Below are 11,267 nucleotides of genomic sequence, written 5' to 3' on the forward strand. Positions count from 1 at the left end.
CCAAAGCAAAGTGTTTTTCTTTTGTTGTTCGGGTTTTTGTTTCTTTTTTAATCCAAATCACGAAACATTTCCGGTTTCCTGTTTGTGATGTCACAGGAAAAAAAAAGGCCACTTTTCAATTCCATGAAAGCACTTGTGCTTTTCTGGTTGTGGGTTTGTTGGTTTTCATAGTGGTCGAAGATATGCAGCTACATGAGGAGCCTCTCTCATTTCTATAAAACTCATGCGCTAGTCATTTGCGCTTGCATGACTTAACATTTTTTGATGTCAACACTCATGTGATGAAAGTTGTGTCCACGTCAACTAGTAGCTGATGTCATTTATATTGTTTCAGTACAGTGCTATAATTTGAAAAAAACAATCACAGAATGAGAGAATGCTTTTCAATAATCTATATTCACTGACAATGGCCAGCTCATACAGAATTTTTGCAGAAAAAAGAGAAAATTTACAGAGAGAAAAAAAAATCATCTTGCTCGTCGTGCTTGCCACTGGGACAGCCAGCTAATGCATACTTGGCCAAATGGGTAAAACACCCTGCAGTTGTGACATCCTGTGACTAGCCCTTCAAAATAAAAGCACCCCGGCTGTTGCTGCTAGCGGCTCTGCTACCACAAGGCAAAAAAATGAGATTAGCCGCTCGTCATGCTCTCAACAACATCGTGTGTGGAGTTGTAAAGTTGGCAAGTCTATCTATGCAAACTCTCCAATTGCGAAGTTATATTTTATGTTGCAATTGCAGTCTAAAGCTCTGCGACGCTAATCAGTCTACGGCATTTATTGTTTCAAATCCATTTTTTGTTGTCGGCGGTAAGGCATGACCCCTTCTTGTGACTGGCTCCAAGTCAGCAGCACATCGATTATTCAGAAGCTCCAAAATTGCATTCCTGAATGAATGATACGTCGCGATCATTTATATTTGTTTCAGGTTTCAGGCGAGCAGAAACGATCTCCTCACCACCATTATTTGAACACACAAAATCAGCCAGCACGGTTCCGATTTTGAATCACGTTGTGCGTGCTGACCTGTTTCCATAAACTCCTCCCAAATAATAAATCCGGCCCTGGGTGTGTTTTCTCTCCAGGTCCAAGTGTGTGTAGATGTGCGACAGCGGATTGTGCGAGGACAAGCCCCCCGCCCCCCCTGTCAGGATGAGTAGCCAAGGAGGAGGAGCCAAGGACCCCCAGTCGACCAATCACAGCTCTCGGCCGCTTCCGTCCGTGCCGGAGGAGCGCAAGTCCAGAAACAAGATCATCTCCATGTTTGCCTCAGAGAAAGGTGACACACACAAACACACGTGTACTATACCCTCTCACACACAGAGAAACAGTTAACATGTCCATGTTTGCCTTGCAGGAGGTCGGAAGAAGGACCGGGACAAGGACAGACCCGAGATTTCGTCCCCGTCGGATTTTGAACACACCATCCACGTGGGCTTTGACGCCGTCACTGGAGAGTTCACGGTAAGAGACAGCATGAGAACATAAAAGGGGTCATAAAAGGTCTAGAGTTTCAACTTAGGCTTTTAAAATGAGAGTTTTGTTTCCAGGTCATGGTTTTAAGACAGGGTTAGGTTTTCATGTTTGAGTTTGAAACCAGTGTTCAGGTTTTAAGTTATGGTTTTAGTATTAGGTTTTAATTGCTGAGTTAAGGTTTCAAGATCGGACTAGGCATTAGGGTTTCAAGTTGGGGGTCAAGTCTGGGTGACTCAAGTCCCAAATTTCTGATCTCCAGGGCATGCCGGAGCAATGGGCCCGTCTCCTCCAAACCTCCAACATCAGCAAATCTGAACAGAAGCAGAATCCCCAGGCGGTCTTGGACATCCTCAAGTTCTACGACTCCACCAGCGGGAAGCAGAAGTACCTCAGCTTCTCAGCCTCAGGTCAGTGTCCTCACCTTCCTCCCTCCACTATACCTGCACCACTACAATCACACATTTGCAACCAAGAATTTTCATTTGTTTGCCTCGTTTGCCCCATCCGCGCGCAGATAAAGACTCGCCGTCGGTGAGTCACTGCCGATCAGTCAGGTTAAAATCCGCTCGTCACTCGCTTGACGCGTTTCTCCTCCTCCTTCTGCTCCTCCTCCTGCTGCTCCGCAGGTTAAGCAAGGCACCGCCACCTCCTCGCCGGGCGGCAAAGACGCCGACGACGACGACGATGACGACGACGCGCCGCCGCCCGTCGTGGCGCCCAGGCCGGAACACACTAAGTCGGTGAGTTGTTCGAAAAGAGGAGTAGAGTGTGCTTGTATAAGGTTCAGAAACAGATTGTAGACATTTTATATAGAGTAGTCGTTTTCAAACGTAAGTTGTACCAAAGTACCATCCTAATGACCAGCATTAAATTACAGTAGCATAGTGGGTCTAAGTATTCATGAAAAATAATACAAATCACTACCATTCGACATAACCGGTGCTTTTCTCCCAGACCTTAAAAAACAAAGTAGTGATGACAAGGAAAACTTAGGCATGAATTACCAAAATCTGTTTTTGTCAGTATATTCGTCATTATCAAACATGATGACCATCTGTGTTTTTGTCATACAGGTGGTGGCTTGTGGGGATTAGAGTTTCAAATTAGAATTTCAATACTGGTTTAGGGGTTCATTTTCGCATTTCAAACCTGGATTAGGGGTTCAAGATAAGGTTAGGATTTCAAATCAGGGTTTTAAGACTGTTTAGGGGTTCAAATTAGGGCTTCATGCCTGGGTTAATGTTTTAAATTTGGGTTGGAATTTCAAGTTAGAATTTCTTATAAGGGTTTCAATCCTGGGTTAGGGTTCCAAATTCGATTGTTTGGTGTTTCAAGTCAGGTTTAGGATTTCAAATTAGGGGTTCAAGGCTGGTTTAGACCGTTAAAGTAAGCCAGCATTAGGATTTTAAATTAGGGCTTCAACCCTGGGTTAGGGTTTCAAGCCATGGTTAGGATTTTGAATTAGGGCTTTATGTTTTGATTTGAAATTGTAGTTTCAAGACAGGGTTAGTTAGCGTTTCAAGTTAAGGTCTCATCACGTTAGGGTTTTAAGTAAGTGTTTCAAGCTTGGGTTAGAGTTTCAACTGAATATTATGGTAAGTGAATTGGAGTGTGCGATTAAAGGGTGAACAATTTAGCCTTGGTGGAGGTCAAAGATCATTTGCATGCTCATTAGTTGTCCTGTGGTCACCTTTCAGGTTTACACGCGATCTGTGATCGACCCTCTCCCGCCTCCGGACGGCGACCCGGCCTCCAAAGCGGCCGACAGGCAGAAGAAGAAAGGAGGCAAGATGACGGACGAGGAGATCATGGAGAAACTCAGTAAGGCAGCCTGCTCACTGTTGAAATGACGCCGCACAAAAAGCAAAGAAACTGATTCGGTTTATTGTTTGTTGTTCTTTAGGAACTATCGTTAGTATCGGAGATCCCAAGAAGAAATACACTCGATACGAGAAGATCGGACAAGGGTGAGGACACGACTTTTTAGGGGAGATGTGCAACTAACCTTGAGTTTGGAATCCTCGATTAGGGTTTCAAGCAAAGGTTTGGGTTTCGAGCCTGGAATAGGGTTTGAAGCAAATGTAGGGTTGGCAAATTCTCGCTTCAAGTCAGGGTGTCTATCTTGGGTTACATTGTCAAATTAGGGTTTCAAGCAAATTTCTAGGTTTTAAATAAGGCTTTCAAGCTTGTGTTAGGGTTTCAAGTAAGGTTGCTATCCTGAGTTAGGGTTTCAAGATTGGGATTCAAATGTGGGAATTGGGGTATCCAGAAGCAGTTGCAATTAAAATATGAGTATTTCTCACCAAGTTTAAGGTTTCAAATGAGAGTTTTAAGCAAAGTTTAAGCCTTTAAGTTAGGGTTTCAAGACAGTGTTAGGAATGAAATTAGGGTTTCATCACATGAGAATATGGGTTTCAAAGAGCTCGATCAATTTTTGGAGGGATTTCAAATGAGGGTTTCATTCAAATCTTGTCACTTTTTGCTCTGTGTTTTTGCACTTACAGGGCATCTGGAACTGTCTACACGGCCATAGATGTCGCTACAGGGCAAGAGGTATGCTGATGCAATACTGTATAATGACGTACTGTATATATGTCGTCGTTATTGGGCGGAATCCTCGCATCGGCAAAATGACTCTCCAGAAAATCCCCAAAACCGCCATCTGGCTTGAATTACTAAACACCGCATCGTTCATGTTGGAATTATACCTTATACAGTAAAACCCGACGCCGACGATACGTATTTACATTCTGTGTATTGAACAATGCTGTACTCGCTCTGCAGGTGGCCATCAAGCAGATCAACTTGCAGAAGCAGCCCAAGAAAGAACTCATCATCAACGAGATCCTGGTCATGAAGGAGATGAAAAATCCCAACATTGTCAACTTTGTAGACAGGTACAAGAAAAACAACAGAAGAAGGAAGGTCACACAGTCATTTGAGAATTGTAGTTTATTTGACATTATTACGCAATACTTAGTGACTTTTTTTTTTAGCTTGCACTCTACAGATACTAAAACTAATACTAAAACTAAAAAAATAAACAAAGCGTGTTCAAAAAATAAAAAACAAACCAGCTGGGTCTGGGTTAAGGTTTGAAATGGGGGGGGGGGGTGTTTGAATGAGCGCATCATGCGTTTTGCGTTCTGTGTTGCAGTTTTCTGGTTGGCGAGGAGCTGTTTGTGGTGATGGAGTACCTGGCGGGCGGGTCCCTGACCGACGTGGTGACGGAGACGTGCATGGACGAGGCCCAGATCGCAGCCGTATGCAGAGAGGTTCGCACCGGCGACGCTCATTTCACTTCGGGTCCGCTTTCCACTCTTGAGCCACGACGCAAGCTGGAAAATATGCCGGAGATTCTTCTCTTTGTAACCGCAGCCTGTCGTCATGGAAACGCTCTGGCCGGCTTTATTGAAACACACACGGCGGTCACATGGTTGTTGTTAAGGAAACTCAGTCAGTGTGCGGGCCATCTTTTCAGTCACATTTCTATGAGGGATTTGAAATAAGGGCGTCAAATCTGGATTAGGGTTTCAAATTAGGGCTCCATGCCTGGGTTAAGGTTTCAATTTAGGGTGCCAAGCCTGGGTTAGAGTTTCACATGAGTCTTTTAAGCCATGATTTTGATTTCAAATTACGGTTTCATTCCTATGCGGGATTAAAAACTAGGTTTCAAGACAGAGTTTGGGTTTCAAATTAGGGCTTCAAACCTCTGTTAGGGTTTCACATTAGGGCTCCATCCTTGGGTTAGAGCCCAAGAAAAAACAAAACCTTGACTTGAGAAGTTAATACTGTTTGTTTGCATCCAGGTCTTGCAGGCTTTGGAGTTTCTTCACGCCAATCAGGTCATCCATCGAGACATCAAGAGTGACAACGTACTACTGGGAATGGATGGATCGGTCAAACTTAGTAAGAATGAATATGAATGTTTAAGGGGGGGGAGTTGTCAAAATACCTAACCTAAAAAGTCTAGAGGGGCTTCAAGAATACATTTGCAATTTTTTGGAGGAGAGTGTGAAAAAAAAACACAATTTTACAATAGTACTTTTTTTTTTTTTTGAGAAATGAAAGCATGCATTTGTATGTGTATTTGTATTGAATTTTTAAGTGAAAAAAGTCCTACATTCCATTTGGTGGGTCCAGAGGTGGTGTTGTTTTTGGGCTCCAATTGTCCCGACCGCCTCCATCTCAGCCTTTTGCTAATGGTGTCTCTGTGTCCCGTCTTTGCAGCCGACTTTGGCTTCTGCGCTCAGATCACGCCGGAGCAGAGCAAGCGCAGCACCATGGTGGGAACGCCGTACTGGATGGCCCCGGAAGTGGTCACCAGGAAGGCCTACGGGCCCAAAGTGGACATTTGGTCTCTGGGCATCATGGCCATCGAGATGGTGGAGGGAGAGCCGCCCTATCTCAACGAGAACCCTCTCAGGGTGAGTACAGTGAATCGACGCATATTCGGGCTTCTCGGATTCGCCGACTCAAAAGGCTTTTTATTATTAATGTTGTAACATACTTGCCTGAGTCATTTTTTAACATTTTGTGACAATAATAAAGAAAAACAAAACACCTTTGCGATTTACCATGTCCTGGAGGAATGAGACTACACAGAAATAAAGGTAAGATAACTCAATGTGCTTCACACAACCACGTACTAAAATGACTAAAAGAAGGTACATTGACAAAATTTAAACACATTTACATATCTTTTTAAGCAAAGGAAATAAATAAATTTTAAAAGCCGTATTGTGAAGTTGATTTTAGAAATGCTAAAAGAACCTTAATTAAAGGGATGGGAACATATGACTTTTTAACCTGCACTTAAAAGCATTCATTCTTGGGGCTGGCTGACTTAATTTCTGTTGGCAACATTCCACTCACGTGTAGCATAACAGCTAAATGCTGCTTCACCATGTTTGCTTCAAACACTGGGCTCCACTAATTGACCCAACTCCGGAGACCTCAGAGCCCTACTGGGTTTATATTCAATTAGCATTTCTTTAATGTATCGAGGACCCAAACCATTCATTGGTTTATAGACCAGTAGCAAAATGTTCAAATAAAATAAGTAATTTGTATATTTTCAAGGGAGAAAAGTCAAGAGTATTACAGGAATTAAGATTTTTCACAAAATATTTTTTTCAAGGATGAACGTTTTTTTTTTATTTATAAATCAGAATAATACAAGAATAAAATAATATATTTAAGAGATGAAAAGTCTTCATATTAAATGAATTTTACATTTGGTGTCATCCCATAAAATTGGCTGACCACGAAGGGACTCGAACCCTCAATCTTCTGATCCGAAGTCAGACGCCTTATCCATTAGGCCACATGGTCATACATCAGCCATCTGGAGGAATGCATTGTCCTGTTTAGTAGTATAAAAAAAAAAAAAATGGTCTTCGTCTGGCCTTTCACATGCTGCACACTTTTGTCATGTGCAGTAGGTAGCGCATCAGTCTCATAATCTGAAGGTTGTGAGTTCAATCCTCACACGGGGCACCTGTCTTTTTGCAAATATATATATTTTTTTGCGATGTAGTACATTCCCAAAGCTAATTGGCTGCTGTTATCCAATTTGTGACATATTTTCAATTTTTCTTAATTGAATCTGCAGATTTTCGGTGCACGACCCTGCAATTTTTTTACCTCACCCCTCACTGTGTTTGTCTTTTAGGCATTGTATTTAATTGCCACCAACGGCACTCCTGAGCTGCAAAGTCCAGAGAAGCTGTCCCCCGTCTTCAGATCCTTCCTGTCGCGATGCTTGGAGATGGACGTGGAGAAGCGAGGGTCGGGCCGAGAACTGTTGCAGGTACCATTAATGTATATCATATGTCGCACAGGCCTTGAAACTTGAGATCAGTGATTGTGTCACCAGAGATCATCAGGTATGCCGCGGGTAACTATACATTATATACATTTCACATTTTTGCAATAAAATGCCAAATTTCTCACAATACTATTCACATATTTAGATATATTCAACATTATTCCCTCCTCCTTCGCCATTTGTTGACCGATTCAAACCATTCCAACTTCAACTTGTTCTTCTCGTTCAAGCCATCATGTGAACGTTCCCATTCTCAAAATGTTCAAAATAAAAGCCAGAAATTCCGTTTTTTAACCGCTAGCATCAGGCTGAAACTTTGCATATCCAAAACTATCACTTTTCAGGGAAAAAAAAAAACGGGATGGTTGTTGAGACATTAACATTGCGTCGTCAAAGAGAGCAAGCAATTTTAAACACTGGTCATTCATTTAACAACATTGCATATAACGTGTATACTTAGCTAGACAAACTTCAAATGAAGGAGGGTTGAAAAAAAAAAAAACACCTGCCTCGTGTGAGAACTGAGCTCACAACCTTCAGATTAGGAGACTGACGCGTTACCTACTGCGCATGAATGCAGCCTGTATTGATGTGCAACAGTATGTGACAGCCAACCGGTTCACAGTTTTTACGATGTAAGTATTGTGGCAGATTGTGATACAGATCTTCAACTTCTGCTTTACTTCGTGAGTGACTTTTTTTTGGAGAGCGGTTAATGAAGTCGGTGTTATCACAAAGTGTTAAAGACAACCATGAAGGGACTCGAACCCTCAATCTTCTGATCCGAAGTCAGACGCCTTATCCGTTAGGCCACATGGTCACATTTTGGACTTAAATTTGACTTGACTTGACTTGACTTTCTGCATGTCATCACGGTGTCATACAATCAGAGGTTGTCGTGCTACGTGCTTGTGTTGTGTTACATCCGCCTCTTTCTTGTTACTGATAGCTTTTTGGCGGCCTTGTTAGCGCAGTAGGTAGCACTTCAGTTTTATAATCTGATGGAAGGATTGATGTTCACAGAAAGCAGATATGTTTTGTCTTCTTCAGCCCTTCTCAGTTTAAAGTTGTTCTATCCACCAACATGTAAAGAAGTTGTGACGTTACAAGAAAGAAAACCTGCCTCGTGTGAGGATTGAACTCACGACCTTCAGATTATGAGACTGACGCGCTACCTACTTTTCCCTCTTTTTGGGTCCAGCAGACAGTGACGATACAAATTTTCAACTGTTGCTGTCATTGTCATCATGCATGTAATTGTCCGAATGCGTTGAGCCACCACAGTTTGAATACTTTTTAAGGAACTCTTTGGGGAGGGAAAAGTGAAGTTGGTGTTATCACAAAGTATTAAAGACAACCATGAAGGGACTCGAACCCTCAATCTTCTGATCCGAAGTCAGACGCCTTATCCATTAGGCCACATGGTCACATATTGGAATTTCTGCATGTCATCACAGAGTGACAATTACGTATATAAGCAGCCATGCAGCTCCTTGGCGCGTATACTCTGCTAAACAAACTTTAAATTGAGGAGTGTTGAAAAAGCAAAATAGCCCCGTGTGAGGATCAAACTCTCAACCTTCAGATTATGAGACTGACAGGCTACCTACTGCCCTAAACGAGGCTACACGTGATAGCTAATTCTAGAAATTCGCAGTCTCATCCAGCATTGCAACAGGACCGAAATACAATCCTTATCAGTGCACATCATAAGTAACTAATGTATTTATTGACTATGCTCACATCACAATTTTCCATGTGCCTGTTTTTTATACGCAGCATCCTTTCCTGAAGCTGGCCAAACCTCTGTCCAGTCTGACTCCCCTCATCCTGGCTGCCAAGGAGGCCATGAGGAGCAACCGCTAAGTATGCAAGAGGGTACTACCCCTAAAAAAATCCCCCCTAAAAACTCCAGAGACTGTGTTTTTTTTTTCCATCTTAGTGCCTTCTTTACACAGTGTTCCTCAACACGCCGTGTGCAATTTCAGGTGGTCAAATTAATCCCCCCCAGACAGTCTAGTCACTTGAAAGTGGCTCTTGATCTTGGTCCAGCCTTGCGGATCATGTCATGGGTGAATAAATTCTTACTACATTTTATGGGTGGGTAGGCACTCCAAAGAACTATTTGTATACAAGCCATTTAACAATCAATTTTCCTAAACACATAAACAAATAAAAAATAGTCTATATAATAATACATAAATAAACAAATAAAAAATAGACTATATGATAATACACTTTTTGGGATCGTTGCATCATACATTTTCATGAATGTAAATATTTTTGAAACTGAATTTAAACCAAAGAGCGCTGTTCTGGTGCTAAATCAAGCCATCTGAATAGGAATTGTCGCTTTTTTTTGTTATTTTTGTTTGGTCTTTTTACGGCATTTAATGTTTATACTGCTTTGTTTCTGCTGATTTGTTTTGTTTTTCAAATCACAACAATCTATGCAAACACATCCATGCATACTACCAACAACAAAAAACATTTTTCAACAACGTTTTTCCTCACTATTTTATTTCCTTGCTCAAAGTACAATTCGTCCTACACTTTGTCCTTGAGGCCTTGTGTGTGACTTATTTTGTATACTATAGAATGCACAACAACCTAAAAAAAAATTCTGAATGACTTGTTTTATGTCACTCAAGAAAATTTTGCGGCTTTGTCCCCAAATATTGATAAATGATAGATGGTATTTTCCATAGTTTTGATTGAAATTCATCCCCCAAATTACCTCAACACCGTGTCAGTATAGACAATCACTGATAAGATTTTAATGTGTATTTAAAATGTTCTGTTTGTATAATGGCAAGGTGACACGCTGTGTTCCATATTATGTGGCCACGGACCAAAGTAGGCTGATGGAGGAATTTTGTAATTTAAAACAAAATGTTTTTCATGCTACAAGTGACTGGAATGGAATAAAACAGTTGGTAAATTATTCTTAAATGCTGCGTGGACTCTTGTTATTGACGTTTTTCAGACACTTCTTCACAGTCCCTTACACACTACCATTCGGGTAAATCGTAATTACGATAAAAATATGAGTTTTTATTTGTGTGTTTGACTTTTCCTGTCAATAAACATTTTAATGTGATGCATGGGCAACTGTTTTTTTTTACTTTACTAGATTGTTGCAAGCCTACAGTTAAGTTGAGCAGATTGTTCATGAGTTCTGTAATTTCTGACTGTCTTTGGAGGCCATGAAGATAACTGAGTGTGATTTGTGATAGGATGAGGTAGACCCTTTTTTCATAATTCTCAAATGAATAAATTGGCATATATGACTATTTTTTTTTTTTTTTTTTGAGGGGGAGTGGATGCCAGGGGCCTTACGACGTCTATCTTTTGTCACGCAGAGAGGGAGGTCTTAAAGTCCTGAATTTCAGTGACGTTGTTAATACATTTAAAATTAGCTGGTTAAAAAAATGTCTCTCTAACCCAGATTCAATCTAGTATTTTATCCCTACACTGGAAGAAAAACATTTAATCAAGGCAACAAACGGAAAGATTTTAGGTTTAACCAATCAAGTTATCAAACTTTCATCAGCAGGCCCTTCTTGCTTGGATCTTGGCCTTTTCACAATTTTTCACCACACACCGTCCCTACGTGGTACGAAAAAGGAATTAATCACCTTGATTTATTTGATTAACCTGGTAACATGCTGTCATAAACAATTCATGTCTTTTTGTCTTTTCCACTTATTGTCAGCTTTTTTTCCTAATAACGTCAGGGTGATCACAGTTGTACAGTATTGATTTGCTGATATCAACTGTATGAACAGATACAATGTTGGAAAATTTGCATGTAAATGTTTCATAATGTTGTACTGTCTGTTAATAATCCAAATAAAGTTGATCTAAAAACAAACAAACCCAAACCTTTTTTTTTTACGTTTTCAAACATTTTTATTATTTAAAACACACACATATATATATATATATATATATATGTATA

The 11,267-nt window shown here is 40.9% G+C and overlaps 1 protein-coding gene and 3 non-coding genes across 6 annotated transcripts in view; 1 reads left to right on the forward strand and 3 right to left on the reverse strand.

Moving 5' to 3' along the window:
- The window catches only part of LOC147137188 (serine/threonine-protein kinase PAK 2-like), a 15,584-nt gene extending 5,178 nt beyond the window's left edge, over window positions 1-10,406 (forward strand). For all 3 annotated transcript variants that reach the window (XM_086050443.1, XM_086050441.1, XM_086050442.1), the window contains exons 2-15: window positions 1,086-1,279; window positions 1,358-1,464; window positions 1,736-1,883; window positions 1,991-2,007; window positions 2,103-2,216; window positions 3,174-3,297; window positions 3,380-3,443; window positions 3,981-4,029; window positions 4,261-4,373; window positions 4,634-4,751; window positions 5,286-5,385; window positions 5,707-5,903; window positions 7,151-7,288; window positions 9,086-10,406. In XM_086050443.1, coding sequence (XP_085906569.1) covers window positions 1,102-1,279; window positions 1,358-1,464; window positions 1,736-1,883; window positions 1,991-2,007; window positions 2,103-2,216; window positions 3,174-3,297; window positions 3,380-3,443; window positions 3,981-4,029; window positions 4,261-4,373; window positions 4,634-4,751; window positions 5,286-5,385; window positions 5,707-5,903; window positions 7,151-7,288; window positions 9,086-9,172 — 1,554 coding nt within the window. In that variant the 5' untranslated portion in view covers window positions 1,086-1,101 and the 3' untranslated portion in view covers window positions 9,173-10,406. The remainder of the gene's footprint in view (window positions 1-1,085; window positions 1,280-1,357; window positions 1,465-1,735; window positions 1,884-1,990; window positions 2,008-2,102; window positions 2,217-3,173; window positions 3,298-3,379; window positions 3,444-3,980; window positions 4,030-4,260; window positions 4,374-4,633; window positions 4,752-5,285; window positions 5,386-5,706; window positions 5,904-7,150; window positions 7,289-9,085) is intronic.
- Window positions 6,738-6,810, reverse strand: trnar-ucg (transfer RNA arginine (anticodon UCG)). Its single transcript has one exon. It is a non-coding gene; the product is annotated as a tRNA-Arg (tRNA).
- Window positions 8,054-8,126, reverse strand: trnar-ucg (transfer RNA arginine (anticodon UCG)). Its single transcript has one exon. It is a non-coding gene; the product is annotated as a tRNA-Arg (tRNA).
- On the reverse strand, window positions 8,661-8,733 carry trnar-ucg (transfer RNA arginine (anticodon UCG)). Its single transcript has one exon. It is a non-coding gene; the product is annotated as a tRNA-Arg (tRNA).
- Window positions 10,407-11,267: the final 861 nt, after the last annotated feature.

The sequence above is a fragment of the Filicampus tigris genome, chromosome 13 (genome assembly GCF_054856515.1).
Source record: "Filicampus tigris isolate MCC_2025a chromosome 13, RoL_Ftig_1.0, whole genome shotgun sequence".
Classification (NCBI taxonomy): domain Eukaryota; kingdom Metazoa; phylum Chordata; class Actinopteri; order Syngnathiformes; family Syngnathidae; genus Filicampus; species Filicampus tigris.